The 22,828-nt window shown below is 40.1% G+C and overlaps 1 protein-coding gene across 1 annotated transcript; it reads left to right on the top strand.

Moving 5' to 3' along the window:
• Positions 1–1,891: 1,891 nt before the first annotated feature.
• Positions 1,892–22,358, top strand: LOC132155208 (fizzy-related protein homolog). Its single transcript, XM_059564071.1, has 15 exons — positions 1,892–2,152; positions 2,681–2,825; positions 3,391–3,492; positions 3,618–3,681; positions 13,297–13,424; positions 13,551–13,627; positions 15,168–15,273; positions 15,537–15,614; positions 15,710–15,775; positions 15,874–15,976; positions 16,248–16,429; positions 17,197–17,430; positions 17,506–17,610; positions 21,601–21,693; positions 21,781–22,358. Exons 2-15 carry the CDS (start codon positions 2,751–2,753, stop codon positions 21,820–21,822), a joined length of 1,455 nt encoding a protein of 484 aa, XP_059420054.1. The 5' UTR covers positions 1,892–2,152; positions 2,681–2,750; the 3' UTR covers positions 21,823–22,358.
• The last annotated feature ends 470 nt before the right edge of the window (positions 22,359–22,828 follow it).

The raw sequence follows: 22,828 nt of genomic DNA, 5'->3' as shown, positions 1-22,828 counted from the left end.
TTTTTGAACACTGAAGCATTTCAACATATTCTGTTACACCAAATACACAAAATAATGATCTTTAAAAAAAAGCATCTATGACCCCTTGAAAAGCAGGAAATGTGCTGTATCAGTTATAGCTATTGCTTCTGCATTCTGAGTCATGCATTTGATGACCACACACACAAACCAGGATGAAGACGAGGGGACCTCTGAGAAAAAAAGCAAGCTAATTGGATGCAAAATAAATAAATAAATTAATAAAAAGATGAACTCAATTAGAGCTACATCAAAACCAATGGGCATGGAGAAACAACAACCTGGTCGGCTGAGAAAAACAACAGTCGCTGATGAGAGACAAATCATAAAAGCTGTGAAAAGAAACCTAAAATAAGTGTCTAATCACCAACAACCTCCAGAAAGCTGGAGTGATGGTCTGCCAATCTACTGTCAATCTACAGCAGACTTCCACAGCAGAATCACAGAGGCTACACAGCAAGATGCAAACCTCTGACCAGCACCAAAAATAGAAAGGCAAGATTAGGGTTTGCAAATAAGCACAAAGGTGAGCCAGTAGAATTTTGGAACAGTTTTATGGACACTGTTAAGTGATGGGAAAGCAAAAGTGTGGAGAAAATAAGGAACTTCAAATGATCCTAAGCATACAAACTCGTCTGTGAAACGTGGTGGAGGAATAGAGTTATGGCGTGGGCATGCATGGATGCCTCTGGAACAGTCTTTATCAACTTTATTAACGATTTATTGAATGATGGTGATAGCAGAATGAATGCAGAAGTGAACAAAAACATCTGGGCTAACAATGTTCAAGAAAATGCCACAAGACTCATCAGAAAGTGCTTCATATAGCAACTGGACAGTGACCCAAAACACCCTGCTATAGCTCAGTCAAGGAGTTTATCAGGGGAAGACATGGAAGGTCTTAGATTGCCAGTCAGATTTAAATACTATTGAACATGAATTTCACCAGCTAAAGAGGAAACTAAAGACAGAAACTACCCAAACCAAACAACAGCTGAAATCGGCTGTATTAAAGGCTGAGTAAAGCATTTCACTGGATGAAACCAAGAGTCTGGTGATGTCTGTGGGTGGCAGACTCACTGCTGTGATTGCATAAGGGAGTGTATAAGGCATTTGCAACTTAACATTAGCTTTGAAACTTTTACATTTGCTTTAAATTCAACTGTCCCAATGCTTATGCTCACATCCTTTTCATTTGTTACAACACGAATGAGTTGAAACAGCTAATAATAAAATGTGACATACTGTAGTTCTGTCTGAAATTCATCTTTTTTATTATATTTGCAGATGTCTTTACTTCACAAACACACATACTGATAACCAACCCTCCCTTTCAATGGTGTTTGCTCAGTAATGTTTCTTGCTTCCAATATATATATATATATATATATATATATATATATATATATATATATATATATATATATATATATATATATATATATATATATATATATATATAAAGATCATACTTTAGAATAAACTTCTTTATTGTTCCTTTTTTTCTTATTATTGTTATTATTCTTAATTGCATGCTTAATAATAATCCCAAATGGCCAATAGTGCCAGCATTAAACAAGACTCCTTTATTGAAATCAGCTTTTTTTACACTTTAAACTCAACAAATAATATCCAAATTAATTTTAATTCAGAACTTTAAAACAGTTTAGTCATTGTCTAATTTTTTTGCATGTAATATATTTTAATATATCACATATGAGCTTCCTAATCACACATTAGATGAAAATCAGTAATCTGTCCTGGTGGTTTCTGACTTCCTCTTTCAGGCTCGTCCAAGTACACCCGGCTGCATCTCGGCTCGTCTGCTCTGCTCTGCTCTGACAGCGCCCCGCTGCGCCTCTTCTGGCAGTGCGCGGAATTACACTCTTCTCACTCGAGTCACAGCTGATTTGCTCGCCATCTTGGCATGAACATAAACATTGCTGCCCTGTGCTCAATGATCGCACCATTATCTCCAAAAACCGAAAAATTGCCAGCACATTACCGAGACAGCCTCAATACTGTGTTGCAGCGTCGTGAAAGCACGAACTAACTTAGATGTTTAGGAAATCATTACGCACGTAGATGAACATACAAGTCATTATAATGTGGGTTTCCTGATCACTTGGTTAAGGTAAGATGATTCTCTTTGCTAACACGAGGTCTAAAGGTATTCCAAATGTATTAAACTCATACGAAACGTTGTTATCGTGTCATGTTGGGTTGAAAGCTTCTGTTAGCTCAGTGCAGCTAAGTTAGCGAGCTGTCATGGCAACTGATTACATACGCGTGTTTACAACCCTCTCTTCCCTTTATTAACATTGTAAAAGTGAGCACGAATTACTTCTAAAACGTCTGCTTTTGGATTTCTAATCTTGTTTATGTGGTATCAAGAAGATAATACTCCGGTTAAATTTTCTTCATTATTATTTATTATTTATTTATTGAAAACCAGGTCAAAATACAGTTCATGTGGTCATCGAAAGGTGATGAACTGATATATGACAGTTATGACAGTCGTTTTACTGTAGGGAAGAAATTTTAAGGAGATGTTTAGCATATCACTGTATTGTGTATGTTGGTTTGACATCTACTGACAGCTGTCACTGGAGCAGCTAATTAGTAAATTATTATGAGTATAGTGTTATTCAATTGTTTTTAGGGATGGGAGACCTAGAAGGACCCCCATCTGCAGACTGAAGGAGAAAGTCTTGCTGTAGATTACAGTAGAAATGGACCTGGACTATGAAAGACGCCTGTTAAGGCAAATCAACCACCAGAACGTACCTGAGGGCCACCTGTCCAAGGTAAGCATAAAAAGATCTCTATTATAAAGACATATGTTTATAATTTAGCCATATTTATAACCATAAACAGTAAACACATTCTTGTGTCAAGCAGGTCAGTGCAAGCAGTTCATTAGCATACAGTTTTGATCAGAATAATTAGATTAGCATTTATTAAATGTATTATCTAATAATTGTAAAAATGAAATAAAAATCAACTCACACTGTAAGGGATAATAAAATAATATCCCATTTATCTAGTTTGATCTAGTTCAAGTAGTTCCAAACCTGTATGACTTCACTCATTCTGTGGAGCACAAAAGAAGATGTTTTGAAGAATGTTAGTAACCAAACAGTTTCAGGTCCCACTGACGTCCACAGTATGGTCAGAAAAGTACTGTGGAAGTCGATGGGTTCCAAAACTGTTTGGTTACCAGCATTTTTCTTAATATTTTCTTTTGTGTTCCACAGAAGGAGAAAAGTCAAAAGTTAAATGATGGCCGAAGACTGTACATTTAAAGGGGCAGAAATATAAACATTACACCTGACGATCGCTTATTTCCGCTGTGTGTTACTGTTCATGCAGTCAGGGTTTGCAGCGTGCAGTCCGGTTACTGTTAAATCAGGAGACAGATTCATCCCCACACGTGCCGGCAGCAACTGGAGCATAAACTTCCACTATGCCAATGTGAGTTACCATTCATATGAAGTGTTTACACTCATCAGTAGTAAAGAAGAATAATAGATTAAAGCCAATTCATTAATGTCATTGCACCACTAAAATTCTCTTGATATTTGCATGTTTGTTTGCAGGAGAACTGTTGGTCACCCAATCAGAATCAGCGAGCGAAGGATGCTAGTACAGACACAGGGAAAGGTGAAGTCATTCGGCATCTTCTTGTACATGCCCTCGATTTTCACAGCGAACTGATATACAGTATAGACGTTTCATCGGGCGCACGCGCCTGGACCTAAGTTAACTTCCGGTCTGTGTTGTGTGTATCGGTCTGGCTGCGGTGCCTTCTACAAACGCAGTTAAAGTCAAGGTGATGAGCAGACTGAAGTTGGGCTCAGGTGGTTGTGCTGTGGGATATGTTTCCCATACATTTATTTATTTTTGGAGACTCGCCACAATTTTAAAACTGATCTATTTTCAAAAAGGCTTCGTTGAATAAACATGAGTAACGTTACGTACTGCACGTTTAATGATAATAATTCCTTACATGTATACATTTAAATATCAAAACGAGGCACAGGTGTTTTTATATCGCTGTATTTCCGAAGGAAAACTTGCATGTTATATGCCTGATAAAGCAGCGTGTGGTGTGAGCGTACCAGCTCTGCTTTGTTTACAGCTGTTACTGGGGAAACCTCTATTTCTCGCGCTTTATGTCTGTGCTTTAAAACATCTCCTGCTGGCAAAGAATGAATTTGCATTTTCATAAAGTCCTCCTGATCCACGCAGCAAACATATTCTGTTTGTTATCAAAAAATATCTACTCTAGAGGGACTTGGCTGTTGTTATTGATTCTATTTAGAAGTCTACCGGAAGTTAAGTTAGGTCCACAAAAGCGCGCATGCGCAGTAATGTTTGTTTATGTTGTTGCCGTTGAAACCGTCTATATACAAACTAGAGCTGTCAAACGATTAATCATAGTTAATCGCATCTAAAATAAAAGTTTTTTTTTTTACAAAACATGTTTGTGTACTGTGTATATTTATTGTGTATATATAAATATACACATATGCATGAATATATTTAAGAATCGTGATTAATTGCATCCAAAATAGTTTTTTTGTTTACATAATGTGTCTGTGTACTGTGTATATTTATTATGAATATATAAAAAACAAACATATATATATATATATATATATATATATATATATATATATATATATATATATATATATATTCAGTGCTTAATTTGTAAATTGCGAGGTCCCGGAACAAAGCGGGGTAACGGATCCGGCATGTGATTACAGGAGGGAGAGGTAACGGAACATTCGCGCAATCACATTGCTGGACCAGTTTAAGTGATTTTAAGAGCGTGCATCAGTTGCATCAGTTACAGACTCACTCGCATTTCGATCGGGACACCTGACAGAACTGTCACTTGACTTGACTAATCAGGTAATTGTTGCATTGTCACAAAAATGTATAATTTGCACACCTTTTAAGTATTTTAAGCCATTTGGTACTCGCGCGCTCCACATGCTATATTAGGCTATGTGCCCTCGCAGTCACATCCAAAGCTCGCGCGTTTAAAGCCGCCTCGTGAGTATTAGCCTATATAAGAGTTATTTTTCATAGTTTGTTGAGTTTAAGGACCAAATACACACAATATGATGTCTTTTGGTTGTTGACAAATAAAACAGTTTCATGGCTCTACTAAAATACAGGGGGGGGGGGGGGGGGGGGTCAGTGTTTGTGGTCAGTGTTGCGACGTCAGTGTTTGTGTTGTACCAGACACGTGCAATTAACATCAGGCTATATGATAAACAAGCTAAAATAGAGTTAACAAGGTCTTTGGCCGGCGAATGAGGAGATATGTGTTTTGTCCGCATCAGAGGCAAGTGCAGCGCATTATATGCTATCATCACCTTTTACAGGCTATATAACGTTTATTGTTGCTATATGGGCGCTTGGTTTTTCTTGTTTAGTAAACTTGGCCAGTGTCTCAGGATATAAAAGATAAAGCGCTTATAACAGGATATTCAAAACGTACAAAAGTATATTGGATAGATGGCAAAAAACGTACTTCTCCAGTCTTCAAACACACAAATACATTAGCCTTTACAGACATAGTGTTTGAGTAAAAAAAATGCTGTACTATTCAAACAGTTATTTGTTAACCCTTGCTTTGCGAATAAGCAGAGATCGGTCTCCTCCAGGCTGTGCGCGCGTCAATCTGAGTGGAGGCGGGGGAAGTGACGAGGTTTCGCTTAGAGCTTGAGTATCCAATGGCGTAATGAAGTTTTACTGACAAGCTCTTTTAAATACTTATCATTGCTTAAATATTTGTAAAACCCTGAGATTTAAAATAATAATAACGAATTATAATAAGAATTTTGGTAAATTTTTCACGGCACATATCTGTCTGCCATACGGAAACGCCACCCCTGGAGGAGGTGGATCCGCCAAAATGAGGTGCAGGATCCGATTTCAGAGGTGCAGGATGCAGCTTGTTCCGGCACAAATTAAGTCCTAATTATATATATATAGTGTACAGACCAAAAGTTTGGACACACCTTCTCATTCAAAGAGTTTTCTTTATTTTCATGACTATGAAAATTGTAGATTCACACTGAAGGCATCAAAACTATGAATTAACACATGTGGAATTATATACATAACAAAAAAAGTGAGAAACAACTGAAAATGTCATTCTAGGTTCTTCAAAGTAGCCACCTTTTGCTTTGATTACTGCTTTGCACACTCTTGGCATTCTCTTGATGAGCTTCAAGAGGTAGTCACCTGAAATCGTCTTCCAACAGTCTTGAAGGAGTTCCCCAAGAGATACTTAGCACTTGTTGGCCCTTTTGCCTTATGTCTGCGGTCCAGCTCACCCCTAAACCATCTCGATTGGGTTCAGGTCCGGTGACTGTGGAGGCCAGGTCATCTGACGCAGCACCCCATCACTCTACTTCTTGGTCAAATAGCCCTTACACAGCCTGGAGGTGTGTTTGGGGTCATTGTCCTGTTGAAAAATAAATGATGGTCCAACTAAACGCAAACTGGATGGAATAGAATGCCCCTGCAAGATGCTGTGGTAGCCATGCTGGTTCAGTATGCCTTCAATTTTGAATAAATCCCCAACAGTGTCACCAGCAAAGCACCCCCACATCATCACACCTCCTCCTCCATGCTTCACGATGGGAACCAGGCATGTAGAGTCCATCCGTTCACCTTTTCTGTGTCGCACAAAGACACGGTGGTTGGAACCAAAGATCTCAAATTTGGACTCATCAGACCAAAACACAGATTTCCACTGTGTGGAATGTCCATTCATTGTGTTCTTTAGCCCAAACAAGTCTCTTCTTGTTGCCTTTCTTTAGCAGTGGTTTCCTAGCAGATATTCTACCATGAAGGCCTGATTCACACGGTCTCCTCTAAACAGTTGTTCTAGAGATGTGTCTGCTGCTAGAACTCCGTGTGCCATTGACCTGGTTTCTAATCTGAGCTGCTGTTAACCTGTGATTTCTGAGACTGGTGACTCGGATGAACTTATCCTCTGCAGCAGAGGTGACTCTTGGTCATCCTTTCCTGGGGCGGTCCGCATGTGAGCCAGTTTCTTTGTAGCACTTGATGGTTTTTGTGACTGCACTTGGGGACACTTTCAAAGTTTTCCCAATTTTTCGGACTGACTGACCTTCATTTCTTAAAGTAATGATGGCCACTCGTTTTCCTGTACTTAGCTGCTTTTTTCTTGCCATAATACAAATTCTAACAGTCTATTCAGTAGGACTATCAGCTGTGTATCCATCTGACTTCTGCACAAAACAACTGATGGTCCCAACCCCATTTATAAGGCAAGAAATCACACTTATTAAACCTGACAGGGCACACCTGTGAAGTGAAAACCATTTCTGGTGACTACCTCTTGAAGCTCATCAAGAGAATGCCAAGAGTGTGCAAAGCAGTAATCAAAGCAAAAGGTGGCTACTTTGAAGAACCTAGAATATGACATATTTTCAGTTGTTTCACACTTTTTTGTTATGTATATAATTCCACATGTGTTAATTCATAGTTTTGATGCCTTCAGTGTGAATCTACAATTTTCATAGTTATGAAAATAAAGAAAACTCTTTGAATGAGAAGGTGTGTCCAAACTTTTGGTCTGTACACTATATATATACAACCCGAATTCCGGAAAAGTTGGGACGTTTTTTAAATTTTAATAAAATGAAAACTAAAAGACTTTCAAATCACATGAGCCAATATTTTATTCACAATAGAACATAGATAACATAGCAAATGTTTAAACTGAGAAAGTTTACAATTTTATGCACAAAATGAGCTCATTTCAATTTTGATTTCTGCTACAGGTCTCAAAATAGTTGGGACGGGGCATGTTTACCATGGTGTAGCATCTCCTTTTCTTTTCAAAACAGTTTGAAGACGTCTGGGCATTGAGGCTATGAGTTGCTGGAGCTTTGCTGTTGGAATTTGGTCCCATTCTTGCCTTATATAGATTTCCAGCTGCTGAAGAGTTCGTGGTCGTCTTTGACGTATTTTTCGTTTAATGATGCGCCAAATGTTCTCTATAGGTGAAAGATCTGGACTGCAGGCAGGCCAGGTTAGCACCCGGACTCTTCTACGACGAAGACATGCTGTTGTTATAGCTGCAGTATGTGGTTTTGCATTGTCCTGCTGAAATAAACAAGGCCTTCCCTGAAATAGACGTTGTTTGGAGGGAAGCATATGTTGCTCTAAAACCTTTATATACAGCATTCACAGAGCCTTCCAAAACATGCAAGCTGCCCATACCGTATGCACTTATGCACCCCCATACCATCAGAGATGCTGGCTTTTGAACTGAACGCTGATAACATGCTGGAAGGTCTCCCTCCTCTTTAGCCTGGAGGACACGGCGTCAGTGATTTCCAACAAGAATGTCAAATTTGGACTCGTCTGACCATAAAACACTATTCCACTTTGAAATAGTCCATTTTGGCCCACAGGACACAACGGCGCTTCTGGACCATGTTCACATATGGCTTCCTTTTTGCATGATAGAGCTTTAGTTGGCATCTGCTGATGGCACGGCGGATTGTGTTTACCGACAGTGGTTTCTGAAAGTATTCCTGGGCCCATTTAGTAATGTCATTGACACAATCATGCCGATGAGTGATGCAGTGTCGTCTGAGAGCCCGAAGACCACGGGCATCCAATAAAGGTCTCCGGCCTTGTCCCTTACGCACAGAGATTTCTCCAGTTTCTCTGAATCTTTTGATGATGTTATGCACTGTAGATGATGAGATTTGCAAAGCCTTTGCAATTTGACGTTGAGGAACATTGTTTTTAAAGTTTTCCACAATTTTTTTACGCAGTCTTTCACAGATTAGAGAGCCTCTGCCCATCTTTACTTCTGAGAGACTCTGCTTCTCTAAGACAAAGCTTTTATAGCTAATCATGTTACAGACCTGATATCAATTAACTTAATTAATCACTAGATGTTCTCCCAGCTGAATCTTTTCAAAACTGCTTGCTTTTTTAGCCATTTGTTGCCCCCGTGCCAACTTTTTTGATACCTGTAGCAGGCATTAAATTTTAAATGAGCTAATTAAGTGGATAAAAGTGTAAAATTTCTCAGTTTAAACATTTGTTACGTTATCTATGTTCTATTGTGAATAAAATATTGGCTCATGTGATTTGAAATTCCTTTAGTTTTCATTTTATTAAAATTTAAAAAACGTCCCAACTTTTCCGGAATTCGGGTTGTATATATATATATATATATATATATATATATATAAATATATATATATATATATTTATATATATATATATATATATATATATATATTTATAAACAAAACAAAACATATTTTTCGTAAATGTATACACCCATATCCAAAAACTTTTATTTTAGATGTGATTAATTGTGATTAATCGTTTGACAGCACTAGTACAAACATTACTATTCAAAGGTTTTGGGTTGGTAAGATTATTCTGCGTGAAACTGTGATACTTTATTTAGGAATCTTTAATGAATAGAAATGAAAAATTCATTTAGAATAGATATATGCTACCATTCATAGCATGACACTCTGCCGTCAACTCAGGCTCCCAACCTCGGCCACGCCGGCCGCTTACCAAATCCACACCATCACCGGCAAGCCGTTAAGCAAGAAGTATGTACGCCACTGCGTGGGTCCAATCTCCCTCCAAACTGGACTCCTTCACCATGAGGACATTCATCTGCTGGTTCTGGAGGATTCCACCGCTGACGTCATCCTAGGGCGCCCGTGGTTGGAGCAGCATAACCCGGTGATCTCCTGGAAGACCGGAGAAATCCTGAAGTGGGGCGAAGCCTGCTTTCAATCATGTATCTCCGGCTGTCCAGTTCCCATGGAACGTCCCTCCGAATCACTACCAGTCTACACCACCTCTATTGAAAGCCCTGTCGTCAACCAGTCCATCTCCATACCCCAGTGCTACGCCACCTTCAGTGATGTCTTCTGCCCGAAGCGGGCCTCCAAGCTGCCTCCACACCGGCCATGGGACTGTGCTATAGATCATGCCGGGTGAACCAGTGCCTAGGGGATGGATCTATCCCCTATCCGTTCCCGAGGAGAAGGCCATGGAGGAGTACATCAGGGAGGCGCTGGCTCAAGGGTACATCCGCCCATCTACCTCCCCTGCTGCTTCGAGTTTCTTCTTCGTGGCCAAGAAGGATGGAGGTTTGCGGCCATGTATCGACTACAGAGCCCTGAACAAGATAACTCAGAAGTTTAGCCATCCTCTTCCCCTCGTCCCAGTGGCCCTAGAACATCTCCGTGGTGCCACTGTATTCTCCAAGTTGGACCTCCGCAGCGCGTATAACCTCATCCGGATACGCGAGGGGGACGAGTGGAAGACCACCTTCATCACCCCTACTGGCCACTACGAGTACTGCGTGATGCCGTATGGGCTAGTAAACGCCCCCTCCGTATTCCAGGATTTCATGCATGAGGTGCTCCGGGATTTCCTCCATCAATTCGTCCTAGTGTATATCGATGACATCTTGATATATTCCCGGAGCCAGGCCGAACATCGACGCCACGTTGCGGAGGTCTTGCAACGCCTGAGGGACTTCCAGCTTTACGGCTTTACCTAAAGGCAGAGAAGTGCTCATTCCATCAGCCCTCAGTGCAGTTCCTTGGCTATACCATCGACCGCAGTGGCATCCGGATGGACGAGGGGAAGGTAAGCGTCGTCCGGGATTGGCCCATTCCTACCACCATCAAGGAACAACAGCGATTCCTTGGCTTCGCAAACTTCTACAGACGATTCATTCAGAACTTTAGTACCATCACCAGTCCTCTAACCAACCTCCTTCGTCAGAAGCCCAAGTCCCTGTCATGGACTCCAGCCGCCACCGAAGCCTTCCAGGCCCTGAAGCTGGCCTTTACGACCGCCCCACTCCTCGTGCATCCTAACCCTGATTTACCATTCGTCGTGGAGGTGGACGCCTCTACCACCGGCGTGGGTGCGGTCCTGTCTCAGCAGCAGGGGACGCCCAGCCGCCTCCATCCATGTGCCTTCTTCTCCAGGAAGCTCAACCCGGCGGAGGTAAACCACGACATTGGCAACAGGGAGCTACTTGCCATCAAGCTTGTCAATGAAACCCTCTCGTTGCTACGGGAACGCTTCTGGTGGCCCAACATGGCCTCGGATGTCAGAAGGTACGTGAGTGGATGTAACAGCTGCGCCATGTCCAAGAGTCCTCGCCATCTACCATCTGGCAAACTCCATCCTCTGCCCGTCCCCAACCACCCGTGGTCACACCTGGGAGTACATTTCATGACCAACCTTCCTCCCTCTGATAATAACACATGTATTCTGATTGTTGTGGATAGATTTTCTAAAGCATGTCGTCTTCTTCCTCTGAAGGGTCTCCCCACTGCCATGGAAACGGCAGAACTGATGTTTAACCATGTCTTCAGGTACTTCAGCATTCCAGAGGACATAGTGTCGGATCGGGGCCCCCAATTCATCTCCCGGGTATGGAAAGCATTTCACTCCCTCCTAGGTGTGGCCATCAGCCTGTCCTCCGGCTACCACCCGCAGTCCAACGGGCAGACGGAAAGGAAGGTCCAGGAGATCGGACGCTTCCTCCGTACCTTCTGTCACGGCCACCAGAACTCCTGGAACCAATTCCTGGGGTGGACAGAGTACGCACAGAACTCCCTCCGTCAACCCACCACCGGACTCACACCCTTCCAGTGCGTACTCGGCTACCAGCCACCCCTGTTTCCCTGGTCTGGAGAGCCCTCTGACGTTCCCGCGGTCGACTATTGGTTCCGGGAGAGCGAGAGGGTCTGGGACGTGGCCCATCACCAACTTCAACGGGCGCTCCGTAGACGCAGGACGGCAGCCGACCTTCGCCGTTCCGAGGCTCCCCAATACCAACCCGGTCAGAAGGTCTGGCTGTCTACCCGGGACATCCGCCTGTGTCTACCCTGCCGCAAGCTTAGTCCCAGATTCATTGGCCCGTTCACTATCACTCAGCAGATCAATCCGGTCACCTACAAACTGCAACTTCCTCCCGAGTACCGGATTCACCCCACATTCCATGTCTCACTCCTGAAACCTCACCATCCTTCTGTTCTTCCCTCCACAGAACCTGGCGAGACGGAAGCTCCTCCTAGATGACGGCGCAGCCTACTCTGTCAAGGACATCCTGGACTCCCGGCGGCGTGGTGGGCAGCTGGAGTACCTAGTGGACTGGGAAGGATACGGTCCAGAGGAACGCTCCTGGGTCCCACGCAACGACATCTTGGACCCCTCCTTGCTGGATACCTTCCACTCAAGACACCCCAACCGACCAGCTCCCAGGGGTAGAGGACGCCCACCACGACGTCGGGGTCCCCGGCCCTCAGGAGCGGGCCCTGGGGAGGGGGGTACTGTCACAAACACGCCAGGTTCCTCCTCCACACAATCACGGCGCACACCCTCACCTGAATACTAATCATCACCACCTGATCCGCATCACCTATCATCCACCACAGCACCACAAAAGCCACACACACGCACGCAGTCATTGTCCGGTCACGTTCGCGACAAGATCATTCCTGCGCTAACTATTAGGACTAACTCCTCTTTACCTTCTCTCCAAGGATTACCTCCAAGATCCTCCTAAAGACCCCACGGTGCGTGTGTGTGGTACCCTCCTTCCCGGCACGGATCCCAACACCCATCCACTCCTCACGTCCCGCTCCTCTGCTTGTGTCCATTCAATAAATAACATCTTTCATCTGTTACTCCTCTGTCTCCGAGTGATCCGTAACAGTCACATGACCCTTCAGAAGTCATTCTAATATGCTGATTTGCTGCTAAATAAATATTTATTATTAATAGTAGTATTATCAATAATGGAAACAATTTTGTACAATTTATTTTTAGGATTGTTTGATGAACAGAACTTCAAAAGAACCACATTTATCTGAAATAGAAAATTTTTGTAACATTATACACTACCATGACACTTTTTTTATGGAAAGAAAAAAAAATACTGTATTTTTATAAAGTATTTTATACAAAATACTGTTTTTTAAACTTCTGTATCTATCTATCTATCTAGATATAGGTAGATAATAGATTCAAAGGTTTTCTGAATAAAAGTAGTTTTCTTGAAGTTGTTTTCATTAAAAGAAATGAAAGAAAATATTACATGTTTGCCATTTGGGTGTTTGCAAAAGGAATGAAATTAGTATTTCCTATTGGTACATTAAAGCAAAAGATATAAATATTAAAATAAAAAATATAACAAAATCTGTTTTGCAGACGCTGTGGCGTATGCTGCACTGCTAAGGAATGAGCTGTTGGGAGCAGGAATCGAAACCGTGCCTGATCCTCACATGGATGACCGTCGACACACCATCCTCATGCAGGACACACACAGCCTCTTCAGGGTGAGCCCACTCAACAGACTGTAACGTTTACATGACAGATCATAAAAGCTCACTGGAGAAAGTCTCGCTCTTTTTCTCACATTTTGTTATATTGTATTAGACTTCTGTTTCTCTTTTGTCTCTCAGTACACCATCCACACAAAGAGAGTGCCTTTTGACAGTGAAATCTCCCCCTTCTCCCTCTCTCCTCTCAGTAACAAAAGGTATAGTTTCTCTGTATTACTTCAAAATATAATTAATCATTTATACATTTTTTGTGTGCACTGAAAAACATCTTTATTGTAAAACATGATGAATTTACTTCAGAAAAATTTCTAAATATGACAAATTTACTTGTTTTTATAAATAAATTAAGCTTGTTTTTCTCACCGTTTTGGCAAATTGTTATTGGGGATAGATATATTTATAATAAAGAAGGCAAAAATACATAGCTCCGCACATACCAAGCGAAGAAAAATATATTGTGGCAACAAATTAAGAATTTGTTCCCAGACTTTGTGAAGACAAGGGAACAAAGGAATCCGACATGGACATGTTTTAACTAAAAAAGGGAACCAATTAATACAACGGGGCCTAAAATTAGTCATGAGAACAAATTCTTTATTTATGGCCTGTATATATTTTTCTTAGATTAAAAAATACTAGGGATGTAACCGTGAGCCGTTTGAAAATCGATTCATGTGATGATTCAAATCGGTTGAGATGCTGAACAAATCGTGATTCAATTAGGGGTCGGAGTTTATATGAATGTATTTCTGAAGGGAACTTACTGTCTTTAGAAAAGTTTAGATGTTATTTTTTCTTTTCATCTGGCCTCTGTATAATGCACATTAAAGTTCATAAGTGCAGCGCTGCTTTGTTTACAGCGGTAACCAAGGAAACGCTTTAAGCTCCACCTGCTGGCAGAGAGTGAATCTGCGTCTCATTCAGTTCATCTGCTGTTTCTGTTTCATGCAGATATTTTTATATATCGTTTCACAAAACTGAAGTCAAACCAATCTGTTTTTACTTCAATTTTTAAATTTAGATTAAAAACCACTCATGTTAAATGTATGTAACATCTTTGTTTGAATCTTGATTAAAATGCAGTGGTTGCATCTAATTTTAAATGGAAAAAGCCTTTTTTTGTTTATATGAAGAGATTTATTTTATTTGTGTTACTTATTTATTTGATTTGGGGCTTGTTTTAAAATTTCAATTTAGTTTTGCTATTTACATTTATATTATATTTAATTTGTCATTCAGTAGACGCTTTTATCCAAAGCAACTTACAAATGAGGACAATAGAAGCAATCAAAACCAACAAAAGAGCAATGATATGCAAGTGCTGTATTAGTATATTATTATAGTGTTACATTTCAATTTTACAAAGAAATGGCAGCATTTTGTCCAAGCAATAATAAAATAAATAAATAATACATTTAATTCATAATTTGTCTTAAATATAATTTTGTAAAAAAAAGAAATCGTGAATCGAATCGTGAAACCAAAATCGTGGATCAAATCGAATCGTGAGTTGAGTGAATGGCTACATCCCTAAAACATACTGAATCAGATTTTTTTTTTTTTTGTGATTTTTCTGTTCATAGCTCATGAAGGCAACATGACTTTTTTGTATACTATTAATTTTATCAAAATATTAGACACGCCTGTGAATATCTATATTTATTTTTATTTTAAATATTACATTTTAAATATTTAATTTTAAAATTTTTAAATATATATTTTTTTAATTGTCTGTAGTCACAAACTTTTACGTTCACCCCGAAAGCCAGCACGCAAGATTTCCAAGATTCCATTCAAGGTTCTTGATGCCCCAGAGTTGCAGGATGACTTCTACCTCAACCTGGTACACTTCATTCACAAATATCTTTACAAATTTAAAATTTTACAAATATTAAATAATGGATAGGGGTTTTTTATCACTCTGACGGTATGTTATTACTTTATTATTTGCTATATAATGATCAGCTGACTGTAAGGAATTTGCGGCAATAAAGCTTATAATTATACAGTCATTGCTCATTATATAAAAATATAGAACTTCATTGACCAATCAGAATCAAGTATTTCAGAGAACCACGTAATGTATTGTAATTTGATTGTGAAAAGGTGGACTGGTCCGCTGGGAATCTCTTGAGTGTTGGTTTGGGGGCCTGTGTTTACCTGTGGAGTGCCTGTACCAGTCAGGTATGAGACAAACTAGAAGGACAAACAGCTACAAATGTGATATAATGTGATTTTCAGTAATCAGCATTTCATTTTACACTTCCAAACTTGCACAGGTGACGCAATTGTGTGACTTATCAGTGGATGGTGACTCTGTTACATCAGTGTGTTGGAATGAGAGGGTCAGCACAAACCTTTTATATGTTATATAACGATTTCTGACTTGTGATTGTATTTGTGATTGGTCAGGGTAATATTTTCTCCTTTGCTGTTCACTCAGGGAAGTTTGGTGGCTGTAGGGACCCATAAAGGATTTGTCCAGATTTGGGACGCAGTCGGAGGGAGGAAGCTAAACAGTTTGGAGGGACATTCAGCACGCGTAGGTTTGTCACACTTAAATCACTTACACTAACTGGATGATGACATCACTGAATCATCAATGAAATGAATTTAGCTGAAAAATGACCTCTTGCATCATTGACTATTTTCCTGTTTGACACTGTAAAGCTGCTTTGACACAAACAGTATTGTATAAAGAGCTATTCAAATACAGGTGACTTGACTTGAAATCTTTGCTTTAAATAGATTAAATTTTGTTTTGACTAAGTAAACTAAGATTTTCATCAAGAAGAAATAATCTTCATATAACCTCAGGAGCCCTTGCGTGGAATGGAGAGCAGCTGTCGTCGGGGAGCCGGGACAGAGTGATTCTGCAGTGGGACGTGAGGACGCCTCCTCCTGTGGAGAGACGCCTCCAGGGGCACAGGCAGGAAGTGTGTGGCCTCAAGTGGTCACCTGACCACCAGCACCTCGCCTCTGGAGGGAACGATAACAAGGTTAGAGCATCATATAAGCAAGATGGTCTGATTAGAAGAAGAATTGAACAAGCCCTTTCATGCAAGACTTGAAACTAAGTTGGCTGAGAATATGGTCTGTGTGTAGCTTTTCATTTTCATAATAATGAATAAACAGGAATTGGAAAACAAGGAATGGTTGACCCAAAAATGAAAATTTACTTGCCCTCAGGCCATCCAAGATGTAAATGAGTTTGTTTCTTCATCGGAACAGATTTGGAGAAATGTAGCATTACATCACTTGCTCACCAATGGATCCTCTGCAGTGAATGGGTGCCATCAGAATGAGTCCAAACAGCTGATAAAAACATCACAATAATCCACAAGTAATCCACACAACACCAATCCATTTTTTTTGTTATTGTAAACACTATGTTTTACCAAATCCAATACCCGTTAACATTTCCCAAGTATACCAATAGGAAAGCTCACTGTGTAACTCACAATAGTTCAGAGAGACACTGTGGATGGTGTAAACTGGCAAAATTTGGCTTGGATTTTTTATTTTTAAGTTTAGGTGTAGAAAATGCAGCTTGAATATTTGATTTCCACATGTGGGCAAGCACAAAACTCAACTTCCCACTGATTGGTCAACCAGATATCAATCCATGCTGTCATCAGTTGTTCAGTTCCTTGCAACAGAATAATATAGTCATCTGCTGTTATAGTTGTACAGTTGATTTTTAAAGTGTTTATTGCTACTCTATATTAAGTCATTTTTTGTGTGTGTGTTTCTCTACTGTTTTTAGTTGCTGGTGTGGAACAGCTCCAGTCTGCTCCCCGTTCAGCAGTACAGCGATCACCTGGCCGCCGTGAAGGCCATTGCCTGGTCTACTCACCAGCACGGCCTGCTGGCTTCTGGAGGAGGAACAGCTGACCGCTGCCTTCGCTTCTGGAACACTCTGACCGGACAGGCGTTACAGAGTACTGACACCGGCTCACAGGTCTGCAACCTGGCCTGGTCCAAACACGCCAACGAGCTGGTAAGACAAGCATCTATAATCACATCAAATCAAATGCTTTTTCCCATATTGGTTTTCACCATTGATGTCCACTAGGTCAGCACACATGGCTACTCCCAGAACCAGATCCTGGTGTGGAAATACCCATCGCTCACCCAGGTGGCCAAGCTCACAGGACATTCATACCGAGTGCTCTACTTGGTAAGTGTGCTTTTGGGTCTAAAAATAATGTAGAGATGCAGTTCATACATAAAATGACTTGACCACATTGTTATGATGAGCATATTAATAGTTTCTGAATTAAAATTCATTTTGATATTTGCGTAAGGCAACTGTCCTCATATCATAATGAAGAAAAAAAAGACATTTAATGAATGAAATTCTTGAAAAGAAAACTTTATTAAGTAGTTTGGCATAAACTTACTGTTTTTTTTTTTTAATAAAAAAATATTTTAACGGGCTGTCATTGTATTACAATTTTTTTATTGTATTAATCAAACCCTTTTTGTGTGATTAATCTTGATTAATCGCACACTAAGCATGGAATATAGCATATACCATTTATCTTATTTAACACGTTTATTTTGTCATTATTTCCTATATCTAGCAAAGTAAACCAAAATATTGGAAGGGTGATTCTTACAAAACTGTTTTTTTTTTCTGCTAGCTTATTTCTTAATAAAATTTAGATGTATTCATAAAAGGACACTTGGAGATGCCAAAAGGGCACCAAAGAACCAAATAGTATGAGAAGTTCATATAATTGATTCATTTGTGCACACCAAAGCACACATTAAATAAATAAATTAAAAAAAGACTTGAAAAAACTCTTCAGAATTCATAGTGTATAGTACAGTAGACGAGTCACGATAATGAACAGAACCACATGATGCCAAAAAAAAACCTAAACCAACTGCCTTGAACTGACCTTAGGGCTGGGCAATATAGCTAAAAAAAATTAATCAAGATATAATGTTAAATATAATTTGATAAAATGAAAATATTTAAAAAATATTTAAAGTTAACCACTATATTTTTAAATTACCCAATTTATTTAGTCACACAACTAATTTTGGTTTTTAACAGTCAAACACAAAATAAAATTGAAACAAAAAGCTCCTTATATTTTATTTACCAATTAAATAAGTGTTAAGGAAACATTTGGCCTGAGGCCACAGGAGGGCACAATAAGCAAAATAATGCACTTCATAATATTGTTTTCATTGCAATGAAATAAGGGCTGTCTATAAAAAAAAATGCATAATGTCTAAGCTAATATTTATAAATCAAACGATTTTGTAAATTGCATGAACAATTTAATAATAAAACAGCATCATGTATTTATGCATAGCTTAATACAAATATCCAAAGCGCTGATCACATGATTTGCATTTAAAAACATGAGACGCAGAGGAATGGAATAAAACCCCCACAAATTATTGAGACAAGTTTTCTAAAAGTTGAATCTCTTTTAACTTTATATGGCTTTCTATTCATCTCTTGTGCAAGATGTGAGTGAAACAGTCATAGTTGTGCATCTCAAAAATGCGCCGAATATGCATTCTGTGTAAATGTTTCAGTTTCAGTTTTAACCTAACCAATATCTTCTCTGCGTTGAGCTTCTGTATTCCTCTAATATTTTGAATGGAAAAATTCAGTGGCACATCTTGTGGGTTCAACTGGATAGACTTACAAAAACGTTAAAATGCAATGACACTAACATCATTGTCAATGCATCTCATGCACCACTGATAAAGCTCCGGACGCACATCCAAATTACAAATACACAGTGTTTGCATTCAAATACACAGTGTTTGCATTTGCACTCATTTCCCTCATATGGGATTTTTTGACATTGCGTTCAGTCTGTATTCCACCAGGGCTTTAGCATTCACTATCCAGCAAGATAGTCTCTGCTATGTAACCAGCAGCCCCTTAGAGCAGCCTCTGAAACACACAAAGAGCTGCTCTGAGTGCCGAAACGGGCCAGAGTGCTCAACATACACTTGTAAGAGCCCGAAACAGGCATTGTGGACATAGACCCTGCTCATCCTCTAAACTGGGAAAAGCTAAAAGGGTAATGATTTGTGCTTTGAATGGAGTGGAGAGTGCTTTAGGCACACAGCAGTGTCCTGGTTTGAGGACAACTCTACAGTTATTAGGCCCAAATTCAAGACGCAAAGCTCTGACCAACAGTGCTTGCTGATCACCCACCTACTTGACCGATGCTAAGCTAAAAGGAGGGTGGTCTTAAGTGAATGGGGCTGCAAGTCGGCCGAATGGAGCAGCTCGAAGGGAGGGCCTCGTAGGGCTCTGAGGACTATAGATAAGTCCCAGGTCACCACAGTATGAGGACGAGGCGGATTCAGTCTCCGAGCTCCCCTCAGAAACTTAACAAAAAGGTTGTTTCTGCCAACTAACTGGCCAGCCACGAGAGCATGATTCGCCATGATGGCTGACACATCAACTTTGAGCATAGAAGGGGTGCGCCTCTTTTCCAGCAGGGGGGAGGCATTCAAGCGAGTGCTGGGCCAATCATGGGCCAGGGCATCTCGCTGCTTCGAGGAGTAAATTGAGCAGTGAAAGTTGTTTTCTAGGGCGAAGAGGTCCACCTCTGCCACCTGAAGACAAACCAGATCATCTGAACATTTGGGGATGTAGTCTCCATTCTCCTGGAGCTACATTGCTCATGGACAGCATGTTCACTCCTTGGTTCAGTTTGCCCAGCAAGTGAACTGCTCTCAGCGAGAGAACAGTTGTACTGTGCCCATAAAATGAGGCGTCAAGACAACCTGTGAGGCTGAGGATACAAAGGGCAACTTTGGCTAATGTTGCCATCAATGTGCAACCAGGTGAGACACAGGGCCCAAGACCTATCTAAAGTATCCAGATAGAAATTTGTTACCCATTCTCAGTGGGAAAGTGTCCACTATCTAAAGTATCCAGATAGAAATTTGTTACCCATTCTCAGTGGGAAAGTGCCTCATACTGTGGTGACCTGGGACTTATCTATAGTCCTCAGAGCCCTACGAGGCCCTCCCTTCGAGCTGCTCAAGTCGGCCGACTTGCAGCCCCATTCACTTAAGACCACCCTCCTTTTAGCTTAGCATCGGTCAAGTAGGTGGGTGATAAGCAAGCACTGTTGGTCAGAGCTTTGCGTCTTGCTCAGAAAAAGTTGCCTGGCAAAATTGCTCAAAATGTTGCCCCATGTATCATCAGCCTGAAGGCGTGACGTGAGAGGCTACCACCATCATGTTGTCCAAACGTACCAGGACGTAGTGCCATTTAAGGCTGGCAGGAAGGAATTTAGGGCTAGAAAAACCCTGAACTCTTGAGGTAGTTGATGCCTTTTACAGAGTTCCCCAACCTGAGTTGGAAGCATCTGTCATGAGCACCTTCCATGTGGAGGTCAGTCCCAACGGGATGCCTGATTGAATAACACACCGGCACATCAAAGTGCAAGTGAAGAGGAGGTCTTTCCGCTGCCAGGGGTTCTTCCACGGCAAGTAGCAAGCTTCGAGCTTCTTGCTTCAGCCTCCAGTGAAGTTGAAAATTTCTGACAGAATGGCACTCTTGACTTATACAGGTATAGCAGTCGGCTCCACCTATTTTTGGCATGTTGAAGTGCCATTGGTTCATGCAGCTACATGAACGTGATCAAATCAGGCATCAGTATTCAGAGTCGTTTACTCATAACGAGAGAGACTGTTTGAAAAGGAATAGTATGACAGTATGAATCCTTGTTTTCTCAAAATCACATGGCATGCAAAGTTTGATACAAGCTCCAAACCTCAAAGATTCAAAACAAAGGATTCATAAATGTTTCATAAAAGCTTCATGAATACATTGCCCTCAGTAGATTCCATATGACCAATAAAAATACAAATATTTAATATTTTTTGTCATTATGTACTTAGTTTATGTTTTATCAAAGTGAATAACACTGAACCAATTTCAATTGTATAATAATATATACAATAGGAAAGCTCACTGTATAGCTCATCGGTGTAAACTGCCATATTATCCACAAGGCACGGTAGGCTCTGGATCTGATTTTCAATTAGGTACAAATGACCGGTGAAGACAAATAGTAATCAGATCTTCAATGTGTAATTTAATAATGTGATCTTATGCTAGCTCGAACACACATGAGAAGTGAGTGCTGAAGAAAATGCTTCTGATTGTGTACAGGCAGTGTCTCCAGATGGCGAGGCCATTGTAACAGGAGCAGGAGACGAGACGCTGAGGTTCTGGAATGTCTTCAGCAAAACACGCTGCACCAAGGTTTGGCTGAAGTCTTAGATTTAGACTTGCAGCTTGTCCTGCATCTTAACTTGACCTGTTTCAAAAGGATTTGTCTTCTGCCTCCAGGAATCCAAATCCGTGTTGAACCTCTTCACCAGGATACGGTAGTTCACATCCGGAGAGTAATCTATCCAATCACATGAACGAATGAAAGCCTTGAACTCACTCTGTTCTGAGTCCTTGCATCAACTCTAGACCCTCCGACATTGGGAGACCACAGCACTTCCTTCACTCTCTTTTTAACTCAGCAGATTTCTGTTTTACCCCGTAAAATGCCTTGTTGTTTATGTTAAGATTCAGTCTGTTCTTTTTATTATTCTACATTGTGGGAAGTTTAAACAGATGTGCTATTGTATAAGTAAAAGTATTAATAGAGAAATTAACCTGTATGACTTATATTGTAATTATCATGACTTTTAGTCATGAGGTCAAAATAAAATGGCTTGTTATGAACATTTCAGTATTTTATATGTGTATCTAAACAGATCATGATATCTGTGAGAAATAAATGCTCTTAACACTAATCCGGTCACTTTTTATGACAATCAGACAAAATTATGTATTTACTGTGTGTCTTGTACTTGTAGACTTCCCTTCAAAAGTTTGGGGTAAATTGTTTTTAAATAAATTAGTGGTTTAATTCATCAAGGATGCATTAAATTGATCAAATGTGACAGTAAAGATTTTATGATGTTACAAAAGATTTCTATTTTTAAATGCTGTTCTTTAAAATTTCTTTTCACTATTACACAAAAATATGAAGCAGCACAACTGTTTTTAACAGTTGATAATAAGAAATTGATTATAATACTTGGACCTCAAATCTGCATATTGATTATCTGCATTCTGTGACACTGAAGACTGTTAATGCTGCTGAAAATTCAGCATAGCATCACAGGAGTAAATTAGATTTTCAAACATATATAAAAAAGAAAACAGCTATTTACATTTTAATATTTAATGTTTTACTGTATTTTGATCAAATAAATGCAGACTTGGTGAACATAAGACTTTTTTCAAAAACAAAAAAAGTGTTAAAAATCTGACCAAACTCAAACTTTTAAACTGTTTGTGTTGTAAACATGAAATGCATTGAAGATTTAAAAGTTTAAAG

The sequence above is a fragment of the Carassius carassius genome, chromosome 12 (assembly GCF_963082965.1).
Source record: "Carassius carassius chromosome 12, fCarCar2.1, whole genome shotgun sequence".
Lineage (NCBI taxonomy): Eukaryota > Metazoa > Chordata > Actinopteri > Cypriniformes > Cyprinidae > Carassius > Carassius carassius.
The sequence above is the reverse complement of the archived record's forward strand: the minus strand, read 5'-3'. Positions and strand labels throughout refer to the sequence as shown.